The sequence below is a fragment of the Molothrus ater genome, chromosome 5, assembly GCF_012460135.2.
Source record: "Molothrus ater isolate BHLD 08-10-18 breed brown headed cowbird chromosome 5, BPBGC_Mater_1.1, whole genome shotgun sequence".
Lineage (NCBI taxonomy): Eukaryota > Metazoa > Chordata > Aves > Passeriformes > Icteridae > Molothrus > Molothrus ater.
In genome coordinates this window covers 67446671-67472676 of record NC_050482.2, presented here as the reverse complement: position 1 = coordinate 67472676, position 26006 = coordinate 67446671, and the positions used below count along the sequence as shown (strand labels likewise).

The 26006-nt window shown below is 49.1% G+C and overlaps 2 protein-coding genes across 5 annotated transcripts in view; one reads left to right on the top strand and one right to left on the bottom strand.

The window, feature by feature from the left end:
• CACNA2D4 (calcium voltage-gated channel auxiliary subunit alpha2delta 4) overlaps positions 1-26006 on the top strand; it is a 120031-nt gene that overhangs the window by 67688 nt on the left and 26337 nt on the right. The window lies entirely within an intron of this gene.
• On the bottom strand, positions 1500-24431 carry LRTM2 (leucine rich repeats and transmembrane domains 2). Of its 4 annotated transcripts, XM_054514823.1 has the most exons (6): positions 23858-24431; positions 13380-13518; positions 12415-12566; positions 11762-11923; positions 7330-7920; positions 1500-5843 (listed from the first exon to the last, which is right to left on the bottom strand). In XM_054514823.1, the coding sequence occupies exons 4-6, from the start codon at positions 11826-11828 to the stop codon at positions 5389-5391; spliced, it is 1113 nt and encodes a 370-aa protein (XP_054370798.1). In that variant the 5' UTR covers positions 11829-11923; positions 12415-12566; positions 13380-13518; positions 23858-24431; the 3' UTR covers positions 1500-5388. The 4 variants fall into 4 exon arrangements, with proteins under 4 accessions (XP_054370798.1, XP_036256440.1, XP_036256439.1 ...); XM_036400547.1 differs by lacking the exon at positions 12415-12566 and having other exon boundaries at positions 23858-23969; XM_036400546.2 differs by lacking the exon at positions 23858-24431 and having other exon boundaries at positions 13380-19535.

Below are 26006 nucleotides of genomic sequence, written 5' to 3'. Positions count from 1 at the left end.
TCACATTTCATTCTGTAACTATTCATTGGTGAATGCTTGTTGCATTGCCCATTATTCTTGGAGGGAAGTCTTTTTGGCCCTCAGAAATCCTCTGCTAGGGCTTGCATTTATCTGGTCAGAGGATCGAAGCTGACCCTCTGAGCCATGCTTCCAATCAGTGCTAGCAAACCTTCTTCAAGCCAGCACAGTGGGCTGCTAATGGACAAGATACTGAGGAGGAATCCTATTTAATATATTTTACCTGCTATATGTACAGAATTACATGGTTATTATATAGGGTGTTATATGCGTGCATGAGTAGTATGTAAGCAGGACAAATACATTGGTCAATATCAAATAGTAATCAAATTATAATAAATAATTGCAGAAAATCACAGCCTGCTCCCAGACAGTTCATGAACTGAAAAAGCCTAGAGTCATCAGATGAGTGTGTTGGCTTTGCTTTTTTTCTGCTCTGTGTTTCTGGTATGATATGAAGTGCTGAGTAGTATCTGCGTGCACTCCTCTACCTAGCTGGCAAAATGAGATTAAAGTATGTGTCATAGACACCATGCTATTAAACAATAATGGTGTTTCTCCTGCAGCACGTACCTTTTTAGCAGAACAGATGCCTCAGCTGTGAGCAGATTAAGAGTTAGCTGGGTTCTGCTCCCAGTTTCTCTCTGAAGATCAGCCTGAGCCCAGCAGGGTGACAGAGTACAGCAGTGTGAGCAGGGTGGCACAAGGGTTTGCTCATGGTGGGGTTTAACATCCTGCGTGGTTCCACATGCGTCAGGATGAGCTTATTCTTACAGCAAGGGAATGTGATGAATTGTGTATGCTTAGCACTGAAAGTGGCCAAGTGGGGAATTTAAACTTCTTAGCTGTGTGTGATAGACCTAGCCAGGGAACAGCTGGTGGAGAGACTCTTTTAGCTCTAGGGGTAGCAGCTTGTGTACTTGGGGGTGCAGTAGGATTAGATAGCAATTTCCATCCATTTCGAAATAACCTTGCTCAAGAGGGTCAGGAAGCTGGAGATGTAGGAACCCATAGCTCCCTATTTGTTACATTTGTTACATGTTCTAATTTAAAAAAAAAAAAAAAAAAAAGGCTTTTGGAACCAAATTTGACCTGACTATAACTCCATTGGCTCCTGCATTCTTACACTAGGGATTAATTTGGCCCTTTCTACTTTTATGTAATGAGCTGATTGCCACAGTATCTTATCCTTGTTATACAATCACCCTTGTCTGGCTGTGTCCCTGGAGCATTCTGTGTGTGTGTTTCTAGATCTAGGGTCTCACCTTCACCTACTGTGTGTTTAGCCCTAGAGGCTCACCCTGACTTACACTGATGTGTGTCTGTGCACATTCACTCCAAACAGTGTGTACAGACAAGAATATATCTGTGGGAATTGAGGGGCTTCCTCCTTTGGCTGGCTGTGTCCCTGTGGTGTTTGCTTCTGCAGGGAGTAGGGAAAGAGTGAATGGTATTATCAGAGATCTCATTTAAACAAGAAGGAGCATAGGAAAATACATTCTTTATTATTATTCTGTAACAACAAGCCAGAAATATAATATACCTTTAAAAATTTTCTGTCTCATGCCAAAGAAACCTCCATTCAATCATTTTAGAAAATCTTGTCGCTCTCCCTCAAACAGTAACAAAAAAGAAAAAGGAATTACAAGTGCCATCTGTTCCCTGCAAGGGATGTGCCTACCTGTCCCACAGGTGGATGTGTGGGGAAGGGGAGTGGGGGGAGCAGGAGGGGCTGTTCCTGGTGGCCCTGCCAGCCTGACATTGCCCTGGCACGTGTTGGACCTGTCAGCCCCAGAAGTCCCTTTGCTGAGGCACCTGCATGTGTCACTGGAGCAGCTGCCTGCAGCAGAGGGTGCATCCAGGGGGATTCCCCCCACGCCCAGCCACACCTGCAGGGACAACAGGAGCTGCTGTCCCCACACACCAGAGGAACCCCTTGGCTGGGCACACAAGGAGCACTGGGTCTCATTCTGTATCCGGCATCCCACAGAGCTTCGTTTCTGCCTGCTGAGGATGCAGTGCTCCCTGCAGTGCCTGTGGGCAGTGCAGCAGCTCAGTCACACCAGGGCAGCCTGATTTCCAGGTGTGCTGGGGAGCAGAGAAAGAGCCTGTTTGCAAACAGTGCCATGAAGAGGGCACTTCCCAGTGAGCCCAGTTACTCTGCTCTGCATGCAAAAGGACAGGTCCTCATCCTGCCAAACAGAGTATTTGCTTTCCAGAGGGACTCCTCATAGCCAGCCTATGTGTTTCCCAGCAACACTCAGTTCTCCCCTTTCCTGTCTTCTCCTTTCCTGGGTGGGTTGCTAAACATAGCAGTCCCTTGTCTAGGGTTGAGATAAATCCAGACTTTCTGCCGTATAAATTAAAACAAAAAAAGGAAGGGATGGGCAAGGTCATCACCAGCCCCACAACACAGGATATAGAAAATATTATTAGCAACAAAGAAAAATTGGTCAGGGCAGGAGGAAGTCACAGGGAAGGTGCAGGGAAAGGAGGATTTCACACCCTCAACCCCTGCATTGTCCCCTACCTTCTTCCCATTCATTTCACCTCTTGTCTATTCCCTTAAAAACAGTCTCTCTCTTATCTCACACACACACACACACACACACACACACACACACACACACACACACACACACATACATATATAGATCCCATTTGTTTTGTGCAATATGTCACCATTATTTGATGCAAGTAAAATATAGATCTATAAATATACCACTCTGACTCAAGTCCCATTTCAAGTATGATTGCGGAGTCCAGTATGGTAAAGGGAGAGGTTCCCCTGAGAGGGAGCTTGGGGAGAGGTTTGGATCCAGCAGGCAGAGTCTGCTCCTGGCTTGCTGGGAATGTGGAACAGCAATAACACGCATATGGAGTCTGCAGTGCACCAGTTCTGCCCTTCAGAGCGGGCTACACTTGGAGCAGATGGGATGGTTGGAGTGGCTGTACAGTGCATGGGGGAAGAGTCCTTCCTCCTCACATTTCACCAGCCCCCCTCCTTTGCTTCCTCTTCCCCACAGAGTGCTGGAAGCGAGAGGAAAGTGTGTGCTTGCACTGGTGGGCGGGCTGACTGCTTCTCCCAGTTCTTCTTCCGTGGCAGCCTGATCTTGTGCTTCCCTGAAGAACATCCTCCTCTGCCCCATGCTAAAACAGTCCAGAGCACCCTGTCTCCTTGGCTCTGGTGACCCTGGGTAGACCAGGAGGGATTTTGCCACTCCAGGCTTTGATTAATGATGCTGTGTGCCCATGGATCAGTACAGCCACCTCTCTGGGACCAGAAGGAGTGAGGAGCCGGGGTGCATTGCTTCCACAGGGATCCAGCCACAGCGAACAGGAGGGCTGTGAGATGTCCGACAGCACTGGGATTCAGATGAAGCAGGTGGAAGAGGTGATGTGCCCTGGCATGGTGCACCTGCAGAGCATGCAGGGCTCTGAATACAGGTTGCTAGTGAAACACCCTGTAAGGCTGGGCTGGCTGCCAGCTTGTTTCCTGATGGCAGGGATCACACCATCCACAGGCACAGTGGATGCACGACCTCCGGTGTCATCTTCCTCGCCCAGGAATACCCACTGTGACGGGTTAGAGCAGGTTACCATGGCAATGTGCGCTCTCCCCTGGAGACAGCATTTTATCCCACTTCCAGTGATACAAAATGAGTCCTTATGTTGAGTTCCTTTCATTTTTTTTTCCCTCTCACTTTTTTTTTTCCCTGTCAGGTCAGAATGAGCTAAGACTAATAGGAGGCACTGCAGTCTGAGGGCTTTAAAATCTGGTTGGGGGAAGTCACCCTACGTGACAGTGGCAGTGTGCACGGCTGTGTGTGTGGGCACACTCAGGTGCAGCTGTGGGTGTCACTGGACACCCCAGTGATGGTGAAGGGAGTGCATGTGGGCTCTGCTGTCTTCTGTGCCAGACCCTTCCTGGGCTCTCCCACATGTGCCACACTGTGCTCCAGGTTCCAGCCTTCACCTCAAGACCCTCCATAACTCTACCCACTCTTTTTAGTCACCCTGGCTGCATCACCCTGTTCCACACACTGTGCTGGCTCCTGTGCCAGCCATGGCAGCGCCTGGGTTGTGTGACTTCTTCCCCTGACACCTTCCCCTAGGCTCACACTACTCAGCACAGCTTACACTCCTGGTAAACCACCTCCTCCTCCAGTCTTTCCTGATGACCCACTTCTGATCTTCCAATCAAACATTTCTAAATGGAGGCTTCATATCCTTACTCTCTCCATTTATTTGAGAAGACATAAAATAGATAAGAACACCTTTCTTTTTTTTTTTTTTGATGCTGTGTACTTATTTCCACAGACTGATGCTGTCATCTCAATAACTTTGCCTCTCTCCATCATCTTCTGCCAGTTCCCACTGGCTCTGTACTATGGCTGAGATGTTTTTGTTACTCCTCAGTGGCGTGTGCATGTTTTTTGTCTGAAGCAGAAGGTGATACGCACTACAATGATCAGGGTAAGGTAAAGTGGCTGGATGCGTCCATGGCTGCATGCAGAGGGCAGATCAGCATGGGCATGAGTGATAGCTCTGCATGTGCAGGTGGGGTGCCTGGATGCCTGGAACTGGGACTGGCTCTGTGGGTGTTGGGATCAGAATGAGTCAGTGTGTGTGTGTGTGTGTGTACAGGAGGATGACTCTGTGCTGTGCACCTGCAGCAGATGATGTGTGTGCCAGCTCAAAGGTTTAGACTTGGCCAGGAGCAAGAAGAGGGACACTGTACTCCCTGGCAGTGTGTTAGGGTGATACAGATATCTTTCCACCTCTAAAAGTGAGAAGAGAAATCTACCACTGACTGTTGCCCTACCATGGGGACCTTGCCTCCCTTCTGGTGTAATCTTGGCAGCACTGATTTGTAGGGTAGGCAGCAGCTTCGTGTCACACAACAGCAGTGACCTAACGGTGAGGCATGGACACTCCTGGTGTCCTGCTCCCCACACAGGGTTTCACCCAGCTGCTCTCTTTCTGTTTGCACAGAACTCTTGACAGGACACGGGATGACTCAGGACTGAAGCTGAGAGAATGACACAGGGTCCCAGAAGCTGCCAGCTGCCTTTGCAGCAGGCATGCGAGGGAAACTCTGTGCAAGGGCATGAGGCACAGCAAGCACTCGAGGTCTGACTCTACTTTATTTGTCTGGGAGGGCCCAAGGGTGAAAGGGCACAAAATGGGCCTGGGGCAGAGGAAAAGAAATTGAGCCAGGTGCCCTGACCCCCCAGAAGCATGTTGTACTACTTGGGTGAGTGGAGCAATAGCACAGTCTGTCTGGGAAGATGTATTTTGGGAGGACCCCATGCTTGACTGCTCTCAGGTACCTTTTTTCATCGCTGTCCCTTCCTTCCTAGAACAGTTTCACGCCACAGAAGAGATTTGTTTTTGCTCTTCGTGTTCACCTTCTGTGTCACCCATGAGTGGCTGCCTCTTCTTCAGCTCCCTGTGGTACTTGGCCATGAGGGAGGCATAGATGCAGCCATAGGCAGCTGCCACCACCATCATGATGCAAACGATGCCACAAACCACCCCTGCAATGATCACAGTGCCGATCGCGCGGCGCACGCTCACAGGCCTGTACCGCTGTTTCTGAGGGCATCCCACACTGGGCTCCACTTCTGTTTCTGGGCCTGATTTAGATTTGGAAGGAGCAGGGCTTCCTTTAGTGCAAGGTGGGCCAGTATTGTCCAGCACTGTAGAGCTGTTCTCGTCATCCAGCTGGGAGCAGTAGTTGAACATCTCCATGGGCACCATCCGCATGTCCTTTCCTTTCAGCTCCTTGGGCAGGGTGCAGGCCAGCTGGTCGATTTTCCCACCTGTTCCAACAGAGATAAGGGGAGTCAATCACAACTCCATCCCCATACAGAGGCAGCAGGGTTAGATCCTCAGCTGGGGTGAGTTCATGGGCCTCCATTCACACCTGCTAAAGTATTTTCCCTGCAGAAGCTTCAACCATGTCAGCTGGCCAGTATACCTCTGCCTAAGTTGGGTTTGACATTAGAGCTCTTGGTGCATATCTGAATAGGCCAAGACATGAAAGCCCTCTGAAACCATTTAAGTCAGCCTCATACTGTTCAGTGAGTTATGTATAGTCTCAGAAGAACCACTTTAGAAAAAGAGAAATTAAGGCAAAAATATAGGAGCAGGCTGTACCTTCTCAAAAAAAACAACAGATACACATCCCATCTTCTGACAACTAATCCATCTCTGTGAAAATAATGACAGATGTTGAAACAAATGCTTGAGTGAGTTTGAGCAATTTCCTTGAAAGGGAGGAAAAAAAGCAAAGTTATGTCTGCGTGCTTTCCACCGACTTTGTGATATGGTAGTCAAGAAAAACAAGAAATAAAAAAAAAAGTGCAAAGTGGCACTCGTATGCTTGTTTGATTCTGCTCACACAAATGCATATTTCAGACTGCAGTGTAGCCATAGGCAGAGATAATCTCCTTGCAGCATGGCTGTGATCAGCAGGGATGTGACAGCTGACTGTTGCTATCTGCATGATTTGAGACCCTTTCCTACTCGTTGCTTCCAGAAACAGAAGGTCAGGCCTTCAATCCTCAGTCCTGTAAAATGTGCCATCTTTCTCTGAGTTGCAGCTTCTGAAAGCATGTCATCCCATCAGCATTCCTGATAAGTGACATGTACCTTTCTAGTCTTCTGTGTTTCAAGGAAAATCTGGAAATGCAAACTTGTCAAAAACTGCTCCGTTTGAAATGATGATTTCATAGCCAGTCTGATTTGGGGCCTGGCTTGTTAATTTGAGCTGTAGGTTGTGTTCTCCAATGTGAGTTGCAGTGTTTTTCTAAGTGTCACTGTTTCCTAAAGTTCTTTTTTTGGCAGCAAACCTGGTGCTTTACAGCCAAATCTGACTTCTAATTCTCTCATCTTAAGAAAGAGAATGGGATGGTTATTGCCAAGTGTGAAAAACATTTCTTCTCTTTAGGCAGAAAGAGTAAGGTGAATTCATGATCCTAAAATTTTAATGTTACACGAGGAAAGTGTTTCTTCTCTCAAGATTAAAAAAAAACAGGTAATAGTTCAGATTAGAAACAAAGCAAGGAAATAGGAGATCTAGGGCTCCTGGGGACTTCGCAGAATGGCAGTGTTGCTATATGAAGGTGCAGGGGCACTAACTTGTAGCAGGGTCCTCCTGCTCTTTGGCTGAGACCTGACCTGACAGTTGTATCTGCTCCTGCCAGTTGTATGTGCTCCTGTTTCTTCCCTGCCTGCCTTTTGCTTGCTTTTCCTCGAAGACCAAAATTCCTCCACCTGCTTCCCCTCCCGCACGCGAGCACCTACCTCGGTAGGAGAACCACTCCATCCAGTGCTTGAAGTCCCGGAGGTTGCAGTCGCATTCCCAGGGGTTATCCCCAACCTGGAGATGCTGCAGGCTGGTCAGAGGCTCAAAGGTCACCCTGTCCAGGCTCTGCAGGCGATTAGACCTGAGGGAGAGGGAGCGCAGAGCAGGCAGGTCGTCAAAGATGCCTGAAGGGATCTGGGCCAGGCCGTTGATGGAGAGATCCAGCTGGCGCAGCAGGGCCGTGTGCTGGAGCAGGTCCTTGTCCAAGGCCCGGATGCTGTTGTTCCTCAGCTGGAGCTCTGTGAGGTTCCCCAGGTCACTGAAGATGTTCTGAGGGAGCTGGTCCAAGAAGTTGTTGGATAGGTCCAACCTCTGTAGAGCAGAGAGGTTGGAAAACACTGCTCCTGGCAGGATGCTGAGTTTGTTGTTGAGAAAGAGGAAGGTCCTGGTGTTTGTGGGGATGTCTGAGGGAATGGAAGAGAGGCCCAAACCACTACAGTCCACTTCCAGGTTGCCACTGTTACACTTGCAGGAGGAAGGACAAGCAAAGAAGGACTCAGCAGCACATAGTGAGAGCCAGCAGCCAAGCACTGGAGGTGAAAAGCAGGAAAGGAAGAGGGCATGGATTAGATCAGTGCTTTCCCAAACTTACCCACCACTGACTACAACACAGCCCTCACAGCAGGGCTCTTCACTGCAATGCCCTGCAGTGTAATGAGTTTCCTCACAGCTACATTCCTTTACCCCTGGCCTGCATCCTGACAGCATGACTTTCCTCTTAGCCTGTTTTTTTTGTAACAAGCAAGTAAATATCCTTCCAGTTTCACAGCAAAGTCAGAACAGTGCATCCCAGCGGACTTTGCCAACAGATACTGGAGGACTGGTACCTGTCAGAGGATAATGGAGCAGAGAGTGGTGGGAGGTGACACCTCTGACAAAGGACAGCTCTTTCTAAACAGTCAGGGTAGAGACAGGAGGGACCAGGTACAATTAAGAAGTTCCAATTTTTCCGAAACAGATATGTTATTAAAAATCTTTTAAGAAAAATGAAAAGTAAAACAACCTACATTTCAGGTGTGCTCCTGCAGTTTGAATCCTAATATTTGTGATTGATAAGACTCAGATCTAAGACTCTAAATCAGGGTGTCATTTGCTTACCATATTCACAGTGCTGTCCACTTTTTAAAGCATTGCATTACATTACAAAGGGATGACCAAGACAACTGCTAAAAAGTAACAAGGAGTCCCTAAATCACTGCACACCTGGTACTTGCCATTGCTCTCAAAACAGTTTCTGAATCCCAGAGCAACAGCTCCAGAAGTACCTCTGAGTGGCCAGTGACCACCCCCATCTAGAGGTGCTAACTGGGTACAGATCCAGCAATTGTTCTAATTAAGAACTTTGGACACACTCTGGACTACAGTCAAATCATGGGGCAAACCCTGAATCATGGTCACCAACTGGGCAGACAGCAGACATGCAAAGAACAGTTTAAACCACATCTGACCAAAATGGCCCACAGCAATGGAATGAGGAAAAGAGATGTACATTGGTAACTGACAAAAGCAGTGTCAGGAAAAGGGTTAACACACACACACACCCTTTCTCCTACACTATCTCAAGGTTGGACAAATCACAAATCAGCATTTTTTAGAGCTGCTCTGGATTCCAGACGTGACTCCAGATCCTGCCAGTGGCATCAGGGCACAGTTACCAACCTTCCCTGGGAGCCAGCAGCTTTTCAAACTCTCATTTTTGTGACAAAGAAGCATTATCAGCAAGAAAGCAAGCTTTGTGCCTCTTGTCATTAGAGGAGTGGGAGCTATGTTTAAGCAGACTATGTAAAACATTTGCATCCTTCATCTTAGTTCCTTTTGTGGAATTGAGATCGCACAATGAATTCCGCTATTCTTCAATGTGGGAAGCAAATTCAGCTCCCTCGCAGTTTTTAAGGTGACAAGTTTGAGCATTTGACTAAAACTGAAGCAGGTTTGTCTGTACATCATGCCTGTCCTCTCCCTTTCTCACTTTCCTTCAGAGAAGGCAGTCACTTGGGTTGGTAGAGTCTTTTGAGGGGTGAGCGGTAGCTAAAGGGGATGCGTTGATTGTCTTGCCTTCCTGAACTGGCAGTCAGGTTCTTCTGTCCTGCTTTTCTCCAAGGAACCAACAAGCAGGTGTTTTACTTATTAATCCTAAAGGAATTGTGAAAGGACGGCGACAAGAGAGAGAACCAAAGGAGACTCATGCTGTGGAGAAGCTCTGCCTGGAGCAGCTCTGCAGTCAGCTGTGCTCTTCCTCTCTTCCCTTGTGCCACTCTCCAGAGTTTAATCTGACCCCCAGCCCATTTTTTCCCATTTTTTTATAGTGACTTGGCTTCTGTCAGCGTTGTGCCTTCATACTCCAACCCTGTCATCCTGCACAGGGCAAGTTTTGTGTTCCCAGTGATCCTTGTGAGAATTGGCAGATTTGTGGACTGGTAGTCTAAGGAGAACTCTCCTGTTTGAATCCTAAGCTATATGACTTTATTAAGGAGCAAGGGATAAATGTTCAGAGATAATATATCAATTCTTTCCTATTTCATCTGTCTTTCACAATTCTTCAATCATTTTTTACTATCCTACAGTCGAGATCTCAGGTGTACATCAGCCCAGGCCATGCCAATAAATGTACTCTTTTAAGGAGAATTATGGACCCTTATGGTGAAATGTAAGACAGATCTTTACCCAGACCACCTCTGTGCTTTCTAGTCACGCAGAGGCTGGAGCCCATGGCAGAAATTGCCATGAAAGTAGATCATAGCCAATGGGCTAGTGCAGCACAGGTACTGACTGGCTGGCTGATATTTAATTCTGTTCAGAATATGTCACACTCTTGTTGTAGGGAGGGAATTAAAAGAATGGGAGCCAGAGTGGGGAAGGGAAAGAGCAATGAGTCATTCAAGTGACCCCGTCTTTTCCTGGATGCTTAACAAAAGCCCAGTATTAATAATAGATTGGCAGCTGTGATGATGAGATAACAGCTGCTTTGTACACCAAGAAAGGCAAGAGCAGCCCATGTGTAATGCTATCCAGGTGGCATTCTGCTCAGTGCTTATCTCTCAGAGTGCCTGGCCGCCTGCGGCGCCGACTGGGTGGCTGTGGGGTTCCACCAGTGTGTATGCTGGCAGTGGCTGGCAGGAACAGCCTCAGGCAGCTGGCTGTGGTTATGTTCAGGAAGTGGATTTATGCCAGGCTTCTGCAGCCATGTAGGATATGCCAAAAATGTCTTGTTGTTACCCATATATTGCTGTATGCTTTTGGAAATATTTTACTAAAATCGTACAGAAGAGAGATCTCGTTTTCATTTCACATCCCTGAGGATGTGAGCTGAGGCCAGGGAATTCATTGTGTTGGTTAAGATGCAGCTCTACAGGAAAGAGAGGCAGGGAAGCAATAGACAAAACTTGAAGCTGTCTTCCAGCCCTACAGAAGGATGGATAATAAGTGATTTTGTGTTTAGGGAAGATCAAGTTACTTTGTGGGGTGTTTGGTGACTCTAGTAGGTGGCAGAAAGATGATCCAGGTATATCACATTAAGTCAAGACTCAGTAGCATTCATTATAAATAATTTAGACAGTCTCGTCTGTGAGGATGGATTACAAAGATGTTTGTTTTCTGGAGAAGGAAGTAATTCCCCCAGCTTCTTAGCTCCAAATGTGACCAGGAGGACTGGAACGAGGAAAAGCAGAGACCTACTTGGTGCCTGGGCATGCAGTAGTGAGGGACACTCTCCAAGTGTCCCCTTTACTCAGCTGTGGTCCTCAGATACTTCTCTGAGATGCAGATAAATTCCCAAAGCCCCACATCACCCTAGCAGTGCCTGCTCTGCACTCAGGGGTGCTGTAGCAGCTGCCCCAGCCCACTGGGAAGATGCAGAGGCTGAACGTTTACAATTTAATTTGAAAGGGAGCTTCTTTATTTACTTCTTGATTTTCACTACATGTGGCAGTGCCCAGTAGGAGAATTCTGCCTTCACATCCTGCATTTCCCTCTAATATCTGTTGTGACTTTTGCTGTGAAGAGCTTTGCTCAGCAGCCTGTGTAAAACCCCAAGCACAGAGAGGAGCCTGCAGCTCATAGGATACTGATTTGAGAAATGTTCAGGGTGGATCTTTGTGCAGTGATGTCTGTCGTGCGGTTTCTCACCTGCCAGGCCCACTGGAATTCAGAAGCAATCATCACTCGCTGTCCCACTTTAAGCCCATCTTCAGCTTTAGAATATCACTCTCCCTCCCAGCTAGCCTGGCCTCTAAAGGAATCAGGAATTAGTTCAAACATCTCCATTCTTAGCTGTCCCTCTCCCCTGTTCTTAACCCTGATGTGACCCATTTTCTTCCCATTCCCTTGACAAACAGGAATATGGTAGTTGGTACCTGGGCAGGCATTACTTACGACAAGCCTCCTGCCACCTCATGAGGAACCTGCTCCTCCACCGGTGGCCAGCACTTGCAGGCAGCATCGTGCTCTTCTCCAGCGTGTCTTCACATCCAACAGCCAGCCTGGCCCTCGGCCCCACAGGGAGAGGGAATGACCTTGTAGCCTGCCTGCCAGGTCCTGTAGAGGGAAAGCAGAGCTGAGCAGATGACATTCACTTCCCTGGGTGCTGAGCTCAGTGCTGTCCTTTCCCCTGCCCAATTAGTGTTTTGCCTTTGAGGCATCAGTTCTGTTTTGGAGGAGAAATGGAGGGTGTTTCAGGAGGCGCAACATGAATTCATTTTGAACCTCGCGGTGCAGAAATAAAACCTGATTCACCTAAGTGCCAGAGAGAAGTTTGTGCTTGAATAGCCTGCTATGGCAGCTACATTAGCTTCATGCTCAAGGTTAACCTGATGAATTGCTAAGGTGACCCTGCCAGGGCAGCAGAGTCCGGCTCATTCCTGTCGCCTCCACGCAGGCTGGTGCCACCTGTGCATCCTCTGCCTGACGCACGGCTCAGGCTCGCTGAGATCTGGGCACCAGCGGCTGCCAAGCTGCTTCTCTCCCCGCTCCTCCTCCCCCCGTTCCACCACACCCGTCCCCCCACCCCCCCGTGCCGTATTCCCTACCAGCACTTCCTGTCTGTTTTAAGGTAAAATGGATGTGGTGGCTAGAGCAGCACAGCTTCAGCTTGGGGATTTCCCACTGCAGCAACTGCAGGAGCTGAAGAGCGAGCGAGCCTCGGAGGAGAAGGATAAGGAAGGACCTGAGGCGGGGGAGACTGAGTGGGAGTGTTGAAAAGAGAGGAATTGCATCTTAATTAGTAGAAGGAAAAATCCTCAGTCTAATTAGAAACCCAAAGACCATAAAACTCTCCCCTGACAGTAAGTGACTGACAACAGGTTTCAACTTCCCTCCCGCTTCCCTTTTGGATACAAGGAGGCAGGAAAAATGAAAACACCACAAATCCTTCTGTCCCCCTGCGTACTCTCTGACGTGCCACCCACAGTCACAGCAGCAGATAGATGGACACATTTCAACCAGAGTACAGAAATAAGCCATCCTCCATCCCCTCTGAGGGGCTCTGACAACATCCACGGCAGCTGTTTCAGCTGGGTGCTGCACTGCCACCAGGACACTCTCCCCACACACGTGCCAGGTGCCTACACTCCCCCAGGCTCCCAGACTGATTTATTTTATATGGGAATGTAAACCACCAGGAAATATTAAAATTAGCATCTTGATGAAAATTACAAGCAGGTTCAGTACCTAGGCTAGCACATTTGCAAGGCTATTTAGATCATTTACCTAAATGCCAATGCACCAAACACGTCTCATAGTACAGAAACCAATTCAACCTTCATCTGCTGCAGCCCCCCACTCCCCAAACTAAGCTGGAGCCCTTTCTCTGCAGTTCCCACTGAAGGAGAAGCTGCAACAAATAGCTGTCCCCGTTTGGTGCTTGCGCTCGACCTGACCGAGGAGACTTTCAACCTCCCCCACAGAAACCTCTCCATCCTAAATGCCACCCCTGAAGTCTCCTGTCCCCACCTGTCCATATGGAAAAGGAGGATGAAAAGCTGCAGGCACTTACCTGGAGGGGTTCTGCCTGCAGCCACTTCCACCCGACTCCCCGGACACTGCCCAATTACAGCCTCTTCCTTCCCTCTCCCTCCTTGACTTTCAGTCCCCAGCAGCAGCTTTCCGTGTGCTCTATTTAACTCCCTCCAGCACTGGAATAAACGGCAGAGTTAAGCTGACAGCCACAGAGCCTTATCTGCCTGCTGGATAGCGCCAGTCGATCAGCTCCAAATCCTGTTGCCAAATGATCACGTCCTTGCTCTCAGCATCAGGGGCAGCCGCCTGCCATGCTCTGCCGTTCCCTCTTCCCCACCTTCACTCCATCTAACTTTGTCAGGGTTATAGATAGCTCTGTTCCTTGTGCTCTTGCCTTTTGGCTCTGTTTTGTAACACCCCATCTGTATCAGCTGGCTTCGCGCCAATTAGGGGGGCTAAGCAATTTAAAAGAAAAAAAAAACAACAAAACCAGCTTCCTTGGGTGCTTTATGACATTGTGTCCCTCTATGGTGTCCCCTCAGCCCCCACTCAGGCCATGCACTGGTGTCTCTCCCAGTGCTCTGTGCAATTCATCCAAGATGTCCTCAGCAATGGGGGCTGAGGGCAGGGCAGGGCTGGCACACCCGGGTGTGAGGATGGGGACAGGGTCACGGTCCACCCCCGGCTCCTTCTGCTGCAGCAGGACAAGTCCAGCTCTTGCACTCATTTCTGGTACCTCACGGGCGCCTCTTTCCCTCAGGCAGCACCAAGGCTCAAGCAGAGAGTGCAGGGTGGGAGGAGCAGCCATGTATAAATAAGCCTTTTCCCTATGTTTAGAATTTATTACAGTGCATAGTGATTAACACCTGTTCAGGCTTTAATGTCAGTCTCCTGCGCTGCAACATGCACTGAGATGGAGGGGCCTTGATAAACCCAAGATTATTTTAAAGCATGTCACATATATGCCACACTCCCCACTCCATAGATAGCAGCCACCCTGTGTGCACTCATACACGTGTTTCCAAGACTTAAAAGCAGCTACCTTCATGTACAAATGCACAGTCACCAACCTAGCTTACATTTACAAATGTGTGCACGGAGCTGGGCTTGCACATGTTCCAGGGACTCTTCTGTAACCCATATTTATTAACCTCCATGTCTTCCACAAAGCTGCCTGCTTCTCCAAGCACACCATATGCCCAGGTGGCAGAGCAATAGATTTGGAATACATAGAGGTTCTTGGCTGCTGAAAGGTGAGGGTCAATGAGCTTCTGCATTTATACCTTGAAGAAGTATGTTCATGGAGAAATTTTAATTCCAAAGATCCAGAAAAAAAAAAAAACAGTTTCTCCTACGCATCTACTGCCCATAAGAACATTATACCCTTAGTGATTAATATTCCACAGTCAGGAGAGCAAGGAGGCAGAGAGGATTTTCAAGAGTTCTTTTTTAAAGGTTTCCTCTGACTTGTCTTGAATTCTGACTTAATTAGCAGTTTTCTTGTGGCCCAAGAGATGCCTTCTGCTCTGCAGAGCACCAGGCCAACTGCACTCACTGCCAGTGCAGCACTGGGAATGTGTAATCTTGGGGCAAATAGCACCTGCCCACACCTCTAGCCTCTCCAAAGCAGCACCAGATGTGTCTGGCTGCTTTCAGCCTGACAGCCAGGGATTTTTCCAGCAGCCAGCACTCTGCCAGACCTGGGAATGCTCCCTGTATGTCCCCAGCTCAACAAGAGAGGCACCATGCCATCTGTTCTGAGCTTGCCTGGTATTGCTTGGGTTTGGGGGCCCAAGGCTGGTCAGCATTGCTGGAGCTCTGAATGCTCTGAAGTCACACAAGGGCTCCACAAACCAGGCATGTGTCTTTCTCATGGGCTTTCTAAATGATTCCTTCTCCCTAGAGCAGCATGTCAGCTGAATGCCCTGTTATCCATGGGGCACAGAGGCCAGAGCTTTCTTCCATGTGCTTGGAGCTGAATGTCTTTGCACATTCTTGAGAAAGCAGGGTTGCCTGTGGGGCTGGTGATGGCCTTTTCCTATTCCTATGTTTCAAATAGGACAGCAAAAGACAACTTTTTTAGTTTCAGCTCAAAGCAACAAAATGAAATCATCTGTTTCTGGCCCATGGGCTCCAGTGGCCAAAAATACACCAAGCTGAAGTGCCACTTGGACATTTGGCCTGCTGTCAGACTCTAGAGGACTCTCTAATGAGGATTCCCCTAATTAGATTGAGCAGGGAACTGGGGGATGCAGAGGGGATTGTAATGACTCCGCAGCACTTGCCAGGGCCTGAAAACTCCAGCAGGCACTATTCCTGCCTTGTGCCTGCTCCTCTGTGCCCAGACACCAGTCATGTTTGCAGTCTCACCCCAAAGCTGTATTTTTTGTGGGGAGGATCCCAAGGAGCATGCTAGAAGAGCAGGGAGGGTTTCAGTTTACTGTATCCACATACTGGCTAAGTAACTCTTCCCAGTTCTGTGTCACCTTCTATCCAAAGCTTGCCATGTGCTCTATGAATGGCTCCTACAGTAGCTGTCAGGTGGTGTTATTTTGTGTTTAATGACCCCCAGAAGCAGAGCCCCAGAGTAGTGCTTCTGCTCTGGGTGGGTGGATAAATCTATCCCATTCTCCAGAAAACAGCACTGAGGATAGAGACACAGGGGACTGTGTCACTAGGATGAGGACACTGTCAGAGACAGAGCCCAGCAACCTCTGTCTCTGATTATCTCTCCAAGTCCCTTGCACTAACCCTTGGATCATGGCTGGGGGATCAGACTCCGTTAACAGCTTGGCTTATGAGCACTGGCAGGGCATGTGGGTGACCTATATTACAGAAGGGTAGGTAGCAGAGACTGCAACAGATGCCAGCAATAAATTATCAGAAAGTATGCACAGACTTGCATCCCTCCCCCACACTCTCCTTCATGGCAAAGTCCCTTTCCCCTTTCCAATGCTGAATTGCTTTAGCCTTTATCAGAAAAGCAGCAGCATGAGGGAGGGCATGGAGGACGCTTTAAGGAGATTATCTTCTTTCCTTCCCCTTTCCTTGTTGCTTTTAGGATCCATGTTTTATTGCTATCACCCCATAATGGAGAGGGACAGTGGTACCCCAGCATTTAGTGACTAACACATGTTGTTCTGTGCATGTCCCTTCATCTGCCCTTGGTGGGGCAAGTGGCAGCAGAGACATAATCTGTGTGGCCTGACTGCCACACCGCAAGTGGCTTTAGATGGCATGGAGGCCTCACCCATTCAGGTCCCCCAATAGACCAGCTGGTTGTGCAAATTTTTGATCCCAAGAGGTGACATTGTCTCAGTGGCAGCCCCTCTTTGTTGTCTCTTTGGAATGCAAAAACACTCAGAGGTGGCAGAGAAGCTCAGCAATGCTGTAGAAACATCCAGTGTGTGTCATTGCTCCAGTGAGCTTCCCAGCTTTATTTGCAGCACTTGCTGATGTATTAACACATGTGTTCAAGATTCATTAGTGTTGTGCTGTCACAATCAATGGAAAGCACATTTTAAATTCATACAAGAAACCCAGCTGCAGAAGAAATAGTGCCCTCTGACTTGCAGTGATCAATCTCAGCTAAGCAAAACACCTCGCAAAGAAAGCTGTAAAGCAAGCAAAAAAAGTGTAAAACCCACTTGGTCTTGTGAAGGACTCTGCCACATTCCTGGCCTGATGCAAATAAAAACCTCACCCTTTGTAATATGAAAAGGTCAAAAAGCTTCAGATTTTTGGATTGACAATATAGGCACTTCTGAAATGCAAATGTGTTGATGGTAAGAAATGTTTCCTCCCCAGGACCCTCCAAGAAAGATCAACTTTATCCCTATTTTATGGAAGGCTAAACTATGATGCAGGTAAAACTAGCTGCTGATTTTGGCTGGCTGAAATTTCAGCTGCCTTGCTTTTGTTACTTCATCATTAGTCCACATCAGTTCCCCACTCACTGAGGATTTTCAAAGCTGTCAAGTGCAGCGTTTGCACTTGGGGTTGTAAAAGCTGTCCTGTCCTGCAGAGAGCATTTGTAGGCCTTATCAAAGCTACACAGAATAAAGGATTTTTGGCCAGGTTTTCCCAAAGTTTCCTGACAGGCCTGTGGCAAAAACAGGACAGAAGCCAGTTTTCTTGATTCCTCATTCCATAGCTTAAGCAGAAAACACTATTTGCATCCCAAGCCTCCCTGACCAATGCACAAATAATGAGACTGGGAAATTCTGGAGGAGCTGGAAATAACCAAGGGCATAAAGCCTCAGCAAATCCTCTGAGAAATACAGAGCATAGGAAGGGGACATGGAGAGGGTATCACTACTGGGAAAGACCCAGATTGCTGTGGAGATGTGGAATTCCTTGGGAAGCTGTGGAAGCAGGTGGAGACAACGGGATATCCAACCAGGAGTGACAGGAAAGTCCCAGCACAGTGAAAAGTGTGGCATATGGAGGAGGCCCAGAGCAGCAGCAGGAGGAGAGCTGAGGGGGCAGTTGACAGGAAGAAATCCAGCCATGTGTGTGCCAGCATCTTCTCCAAGTCCTAGGGAACGCGACAGACCACGTGCCTGTTTCCTCCCTGCAGAGCGGAGGCAGCTGAGAAGGGAAGCGGGTGAGGGAGTGGGAGAGGGGCTCAGAGGAGGGACACGTGAGCTGACTACCCAGTTTCCTCCTCTTTTTCTTGCCACAGGGTGATGTTTTTGTTCTTCTCACACTGTTGGCAAAAATTGGTAACCAAGTGAGATGTGGAGGGGGGTTCTACGTGAAGGTTGAGATAACATTTTCTGATCCAGCCGGGAACAGTTGGCTGTGGGTGGTGGCTTGTCACCAGCCCTGCCAGTTCTAATCCAGATCCCAGTTTTTCTCATTCTCTCAGCTGTGGAGTGAAGAGCCTTCCCTACAACTTTAATTTCCTGCAGGGGTTAATCCCATGGTAAGTGGTAGCTCAGGCCTTTAATCCTTTCGCTCAGTCCCTTGACAGAAGGACTGCAGGTCTGAGGGAGGCACCCTTCTGCTCCCAGTTCCCCCTCTACACCCCACGAGCATCCTCCAGCTCACTGGCATTTAAAACGCTGCTCCCTGCTTCCTGGCAAGCCTATCCTGGGGGTGTGGGTGGGTGGTACAACCAGGAAAAGGTTGCAGGCAGAGAAGACAGCTTGGTGGGAGAATCCTGGTTCTGTGGTCCTCACTCCCATCACTACTGTGCTCACAGGTATTTTCTGCACTTCCTGGCTGGATGGTGCTCTGAATCCAAAGTATTCTCTTTCTTGTTTTTATTTAGGTGGTATTCGAGAACGAAGGTGTGTATGGGCCCACATTTGTGAAGGATTCTCTGAGGGGTCAAAAATTTTAACATGGCCCAGTACCTTCCCTGGGTCTCTAAGTAAGAGTCAAAGGGTGCAGCAGATCTTTAAGAGGGAAGGTGCCAGCCTGTCTGAGATAAGAGATACATTTACACTAACAGAGTAGTAGATGGTGGTGCATCAATTTAGGAAGATAGGAAAATGTAAGTTTTTAATCAATATAAGCTCTGTCCCTGGAGCACTAGGCCAGATTTCTGTTGAACAGCATGACCAGACTGCCAAATCAAGGGGCTTCCAGATCAATATCAAGAGACCCCTGTTACATCTTATGGGGGTCAAGGCACTTCAGCCATGAGCCTTTTCTCCTTGTGGTTTCTCATTCCAAAAATGAGGCAAGCTTTTGCAAGCCTTGGTGATCCCTTGCACACAAGATGCCTCACAGTTGCTTGTTTCCCATCATTCATTTCTGCATTAGCCCAAAAACTGGTTTTGCTTTTTTCATTGCCTGCATTTTGAAATACACTGGGCCCTTGAGCTCACTGGCCTTCCTTATGCTTGACTCTCGTTACTCTTTCTTCTGGTGGAGAAGCCAGCGTGGTGAAGAACTGCTGCCACCAAGGCTGCTCCCCCTTCTCCTCACTCCCCTCATTGGCTGTGCTTCCCTGGGTGCCAGGCTCCCAAAATGAGCTGCAAGGGTAGTGGCTTGTCACTTTGGCTGCTGGAGCAGGAGGAGAGAGACGATTGGAAAAATGGAAGAACTTAACTAAGGTGTCACAAGGCTGTGCCCTGGGCATATCCAGAGGGACAGGGACCATCCATGCCTGCACAGTGGTGGGGCAGAGCACAAGATGCTGGCAGTAAAAATCCTCTCAGCTCTTATCATAAGGGGATCAGCAACCTAGAATGCACATAGCTCCTGGCAAACCTCCTGAGGAAAGGAGGTTTCCACACAATGCATTTGTACTGCACTCTGAAGGAGACCTTTTTCTGCCTTAGTGACTTGCAGAGATCTGCCTCACCTGGTTGTCACTGTGGCACAAGGTTGCTGCCTGTAAGAACCTGGAGCTGTTCTGCTGCCCCATCACCTTCCCAGAGCATCCAAGAGGGGCAGCCCTGCAAAGTCCACACAAACCGCATGAGATCTAGGCTGCTGCCTGCAGCTCCAGGGGTGCCTGCGGATCCCTGGGACACATTTAGGCTTTTTACGAGCTGGGAACATTGCCCATAGCTCAACAAGACGTGGTGACAGCTCTCACAACCCAGAACTCCAGCCAGGATCTTTGGATGCATCTGGGTTAGCACACAGATCACAGCCTCATGCTGCAGAGCTTGCCGAGGCTGAGGAAGGTCTGCAAATTTGACGTGACTTTAGTTTTCTACAGGGTTTGCAGCCACAGAAAAGATACCTTAATGGCAAAGTCACATCCCATCAAAATCACTAGAAGTAGTGTGGAGAGCAGGGCCCACCTTCAGCCCCTCTGCCCCACACAGGTACCTCACAGCAAAGTCACTTTGGGCAGCGCTGGCACTAGGGAGTCTCACCAGAGGGGAAATGCAGCCCAAGAGATGAATGCCAAGCCAAGTTGCCTTTAACAGCTCATCTCCAGACTCAGGGTGAGGTCTTGCTTTTTTATCCCTTGTGTGAGAGCATGGTTCATGCGGAAGGAATCTTCCCAGCCTCCTTGAAGTGAGGAGGAGCATGGTAGCAGGGCATGACTTCCAAGAAAAACTTCCAGGCTTTTCTTGCTGTCAGTCAAGAAATTCTGACTTGTGTGGCTTTGCTGTAAATTTAAGTCTCAGTCCTTCCTGTGGTGGGCATGGGGCATTGCAGAGCATAAACAATAGACAGTCTCTTTTTTCCCCATTAATAAAAATATAATGAGGAAATTGTTATTTTCATTAAAGGAAAAAAAAAAATTGATAAAATAGTATGATAAAATAGGCTTGCAAAGCCAAGGACTTAAATATCAGCTTATACTTGCCCAACATTCATTCAGCCACTTGGATGGATGCAGCACAGCACTGCCTATGCTCACCCATCCAAGTTATATTTCTTTTTTTCACAGGACTCTGTCCCATACTCACTGCAAAGGACACATGATACTCAAGCTAACAATGAGGATGTTGTAATAAATGAGGCTGTTTTTATATGGTCAGAATTAAATATTAAACCGCAGTTTTGGCAGGAGGCCACAGTCTGTACATTCCTGATTTTGCGGGTGCCCAGCACGAGACCCTAGGGGCCATTTTGCAGAACTGCTGAACACTCACAGCTGTTTTCCAAAATGCTGGCAGCTTAGCCAGCAAACTGGTACAATCTCAGGGACTCAATAGCACTGAGAGCCAAGAGGTCCCAGGCCCTTGTCCTGCACCTGCTGCTCCTTCCCTGTGTGGCTAAAAGGGGAAGTCTCTTTTCTCTTCAAAAGCCATGAAAACCACCTTCTCTCTTGTCTCATCAGGAGCATAAATTCTCTATCATCAGCTACAAGGCAACTGTAGCTGCTCACATCTTCAGAACAGCACAAAACAATGAATAGTGATGTATTGCCTGCAGGGCTGGCTTGGCAGGCAGTAAACAAATAAAAGAGACACACATTTTGCAGTACCCAAAAAAAAAACCAAAAAAGAGCCCCCTGCTTCACTCCTTCCTTGAGCACCATGTAGCCATGTAGCCAAGGACCCTGAATGAAGCAGCTCATGAAAATACAATGTGTGATCCTGCCAGTCAGGACTGTAACCCAGTGCAGTGGGTACTCCAGTACCAGTATTTCCTAACTTTCAACTGCTTGTTTTTGAAATATGAATAATATATTTCACATAATCCAACCCCTCACAGATGAAGCAACCTTTCCTTCCCTGTCATGAGTCTGGAATTGAACTAGTTTATAGAAAAAAATGTACATCTTCTTGCTGTTATCATCCCCTCAATCACAGAAAGCTTTTTTGTGAGCCAGCATTTTGGTAAAGCCACAGCAGGAATAGGGTATGTGTGACAAGGTATTTCCCTGCAGCAGGAGGAACATCCCAGAACTCCCACTCCTGCTTCTTTCCAGGGAGAACTGAGTGTGTGTCATGGTGTAGCATGCTGAGGCATTACCCAGCTGGCCGGAGCATCCCAGTATGGTCATCTGAGCTATGGTTTGAGCCACCCAGGACTGGGACACTTGTCAAGCAGTGTAAGCATCTGCTTGTAACCAAACATGGCAAGTGAAGGAAACTGCCTGCTCTGTCTTTTGACTCAGCAACAGGCAAAAGTCACGGAAGAACTACCCAGAAATGCCTTCCCACAGGCTTGAGCCTCTCCCCATCCTGTTCCAGTCTCTGTTGCTCCCTGAAGGCTTCTGTCCAGGTATCCTTGTGGCCCTGTGCTGACCCTCCCAGCCCTAATGACACACAGCTCTGCCTTCATCAGGCTTCTGTGGTGCAGAAAAGCCTAGAAAATCCTTTCTGCATCAGGCTTAAAAAAAAAGCCAGAGGAAGGGCAGGAAGCTGGAGTGACTCTTAAAGATGTCTGAGCTGAGAGTGCACCTTGCTAGCATGTGACATTCACTTTGCTGGAGGAAAGGGTAAAGCTATGATCTGGTATAAAAATTACATAAGAAGGCTTCCTCCCTTTCTCTTTGCAAGCAGCCCCTTTGCTCAGGATTTACCATAATTCCTCCAAGTGGACAGGATGCACTAACAGAGGCAGCACTGATGTCTGACAGGGAGACAACTCCCGCAAGCCTTTCGCTCATGTGGAATAATTCCCTTGCAAATGTTGTTTGCCCACAGCAGTTAGAGGAAAATCCACCCCCACCCCCCAACAGATCTGAGCCACAAAGCTCAGAAGAAAAATGGTCTGCAGTTCTGGAAAGGCTCCCTTCTCCTCACTGCTAGGAAGGTCCTCTGCTTTGGGACAAGTCGCTGTCTGTGTTCAAGGGTTCCCCTGTCTTTTAAGGGTTTCCTTCTCCTATAATAGCAGCAGCTCCGGTCCTTCCCCAGATGAGATCTGAATTTCTCTCTCCACTCTTGAGTGGCAGGTCAGACTCTCACAGCAGAGCAGTGCTGTATCCTGCCCACTGCCATTCCCATCAGGGCTGTGCTGGATGTGGCACATTCAGGTTACCTGACAGTCCACGTGGTGGGCCTGGGGCCCAGCTTGGTGATGACCTGCTTGGAGCAACAGCTTCAAACACCCTCTCTCCCCAAATGAGGGGAGCTCCAGTTTAACATGTCGCTCTTAATTAGCAGGAGATGCAGGGACAGTAATGAACTGGTCAGGCAGAGGGAGGAGGAGGGGGCAGAATGCCCTGTGTGGGATGTGTGTGTGTGTGTGTGCACGTGTCTGTGCATGTGTATGTATGCACACAAACACACACCGACACAGGCTAACACTTGCATATAACTCCTGTCCACAGTGTGCTTCACCTCGGCTCGTTTGGGACCTCATTCTCAGTCTTTCATCCCAGTCAGGGCTGGAAAAGGCTGTGAAGCTTCTCTGTTCTGTGTTTCATCCACCCCCCTCAGTGCTGTGCCTTCCACCCAAAAGTTCAGAAATTACAGGCTCAGCCTGCAGAGATGCTGAAAGCAACTCGGGACTTATTTTTGGCTCTACTTGTGATTTGGCATCCTTCACTTCATGTCCTGTGGTCATGTCCATGAGCACACACCCACACACACTTACACACATACACCCCCCCCATTCCTAAAGCTGTGCACTGAGTGCCGAACCTCTTCGATTTTGGTCCATACTTCTCCATTTTAGGGTGTTCTTACTGAGACAGCTGAGTCCAAAATGATAGCCACCAAAGCCATCACAAGTCAGGAGGGTGGCACCTCTCATGGCGACCCCTGTGAGAGCCCCGGGGAGCCGACAGAAGTCAGGGCTCACCAGGTACGGGGTGACCCCAGCTCCGCGTTCTCAGCCTCAGAGCCGCACCAGAGCCGCCTGCGGTGCGAGGGAAGCTGCCGGTGCTGTTCTCAGCTGGGAGAAGTTGCTCCCGGCTGCCTGCACTGAGACCGGGCTGGAAGCAGTAGGAACAAGCTCTGCAGCAGGTTTGCCGTTCCTCTGTCCGTCAGTGTGGCACAAGGGAGCCTTTGCGCTGAGCCGCCCGGCGCGCAGTGCTGCCCTGCCCGCCGCCCCCTCCCCGGGGAAGCCGCTGCCTGGGGGGCAGCTCCGCTCGCCTCGCTTAGCCGGGCATGGGGGAAAATTCAAAAGGGAAACGTCTTTGCTTACCTCTCTCAGGCTGGAATGGACCCTCCTGTGAGAATGGCAGCTCTCCCGGCTCTCTGAACCCGGTACAATCCCAAAGCAAATCCAGCAGAAAGTGCCTCTGTTCTGGACCCTAGCTGGCAGGAGCCGTCCCTAGCCAGCCGCTGGCCTCGCGTGGAGGGCAGGGAGCCGCACAGCGAGATGACAGCGTGGGAAAGGGACTGTAATCCTCGGTAAATAATAAATAGGGGGAGAGAGAAAGAGAGAGAGAGAGAGGCGGGAGAGGGAGCGACTGTGCGCGGTGAAGTGACAGCTGGGGGTACATCTGCGATGGCAGCAGCACACGCACAGGAGCGCGCACAGACAGTGCAGAGGAGTCACCCCGCCAGGCAGGCAGGATCTGCTCCCAAACACCCAGAGGAAGGAGCTCGGGAGGTTTTCATTCCTCTCAGTGCATCCTGGAGAAAGGGCAGTCGCTGTCAGTCCCTCTCTCTCTCTCTCATCCTGCCCTTGCTGCCATCCCTCTCCGGGTGCCAGGAGCCGAGGGGCTCGAGGAGGGGTGAGGAGATGCCAGGGCGGGAGGAGCTCCCCACAGCCCCTGAGGAGGTAGATTGGTCAGGCACAGGTTACAAGAGAAAGCACCGAGCTGAACGGTTCCTCCCCTCCCTCCATCTCTCCCCTGCTACGACTGATGACAATAAACTCAGAGAGAAAGGCATCAGGATGAAAAGGGACAAGCCCTGGCTTTTGCATAGGAGCCAGACAAGCAGTTGCAGCAATGGGGACACAGCAGGGGAGAACCTGGTGGGTTTGGGAGAAAGGCGTCCCCTTCCCACCCCCCTTCCAGGGCTCCAGAGACGGTGGTGGGGAGGCAGTGCATCCAAGAGGGAGATAACTGAGAGGTGCCCGCCGTGGGCAGCACAGCCCAGTGCCTGTTTCCTTAGGGGTTCAGGGAAAACTTGAGGGGTGCTGTTAGTGGGTAGTTGGAACAAGGGGAATGGATGAAAGGTCCACAGTTTGTTCCCCTGAGCTTTGGGTGCAGCAGAGAGTGTGTTCAGCCATAGGTGCATGCGTCAGGTGCCGTGACATCCATCAGTGACAGGCATTCCCTGCCCTCCCTGACATCACCTGCTGGTACAGGGATGCAGTAAGCAGCCAAATCCAGCCCACGACCACCACTGGGATTTCCTCTGTGCTCTCCCACAGGCTGCTGTAGCCTTAGCCCCAAAATCAGCCCCCTATCTTGCCTTCCTCCATCTTGATGAGGACCTCAGTAGCTCGCATTTGCAAGAATTACTGTTATGTTGATGTACTTAAACTGCCCCTTCTATCAGGTCCAGTATCATAAAACAGGCTGATTTGGGCTTTTTGTTCTTTTTAATGTGTCTGGAAGTTATCTTTTGAAGTGAAATTTTTAGAGGACTCAAAATTTCAAGTTACTAACTAGGGAGGGAAAATAAGAATATTTCAGAAATAGAGACTAGAAAATGCAAATGGATGGTACAGGCATGGCTTTTCTGCTGTTCTGGTACCTTCCAGTTGAATCACAGGTTTTATGTAACCATTGGACCAGCTACCATGAAAACAGGTTGTGAATGGCAAGGTAAACCTTGGTAAGCACTCTGCAGGATGCAATCTTGAGACTTTGTTATGCCTTTTTATTGTGCAGCAGGCCCAAGAATTAAATCTTGGGGAGAGCTCCTTATGTGAACAGTATATGGATAATCAAGGAGAGAAGCCAGAGACTGCAGACAGAAAGAGGGGCAAGCAGAGGATGAGCTAATGAAGCAGGCATGCTCAGCACAGGCATGAACAGGTGGAGGGGAAGGCACTTCTCTCCACAGTGAACAGCAGTGCACAGCTCCAGGGAAAGCCCAGGAGCTGCAGCCATGGCTTTGCAGGCAGGGTGGGGAGTGGCAAGTGGTGCACAGGTAGGCATCATGTGTAAACACAGTGATGCCTACCTGTGCCAGGGGCTCAGCATTGCTTTACTGCATTGCTGGCCTGCTGCAGTGGCACAGTGCATGTGAGTAGGAATAAAATGTTAGCCATGGTGTCTCTGGGGACTCTGCAGCAGCTGCTCATCATTTCATGGACCTCAGATCTTCCCTCTGATGCAGTGTACCCTTTGCCACCAGGGCAAAAAGGCTCATTAACAATCAGTTGTTCTTTG

Coding starts and splice junctions, on each gene's coding strand:
- LRTM2 (XM_054514823.1), bottom strand. CDS start 11,828: ATGCTGCCTGCAAGTGCTGGCCACCGGTGGAGGAGCAGGTTCCTCATG. Junction 7,921..11,761: donor GAGGTGGCAGGAGGCTTGTC/GTAAGTAATGCC, acceptor TTTCACCTCCAG/TGCTTGGCTGCTGGCTCTCA. Junction 5,844..7,329: donor GGAGTGGTTCTCCTACCGAG/GTAGGTGCTCGC, acceptor CTGTTGGAACAG/GTGGGAAAATCGACCAGCTG.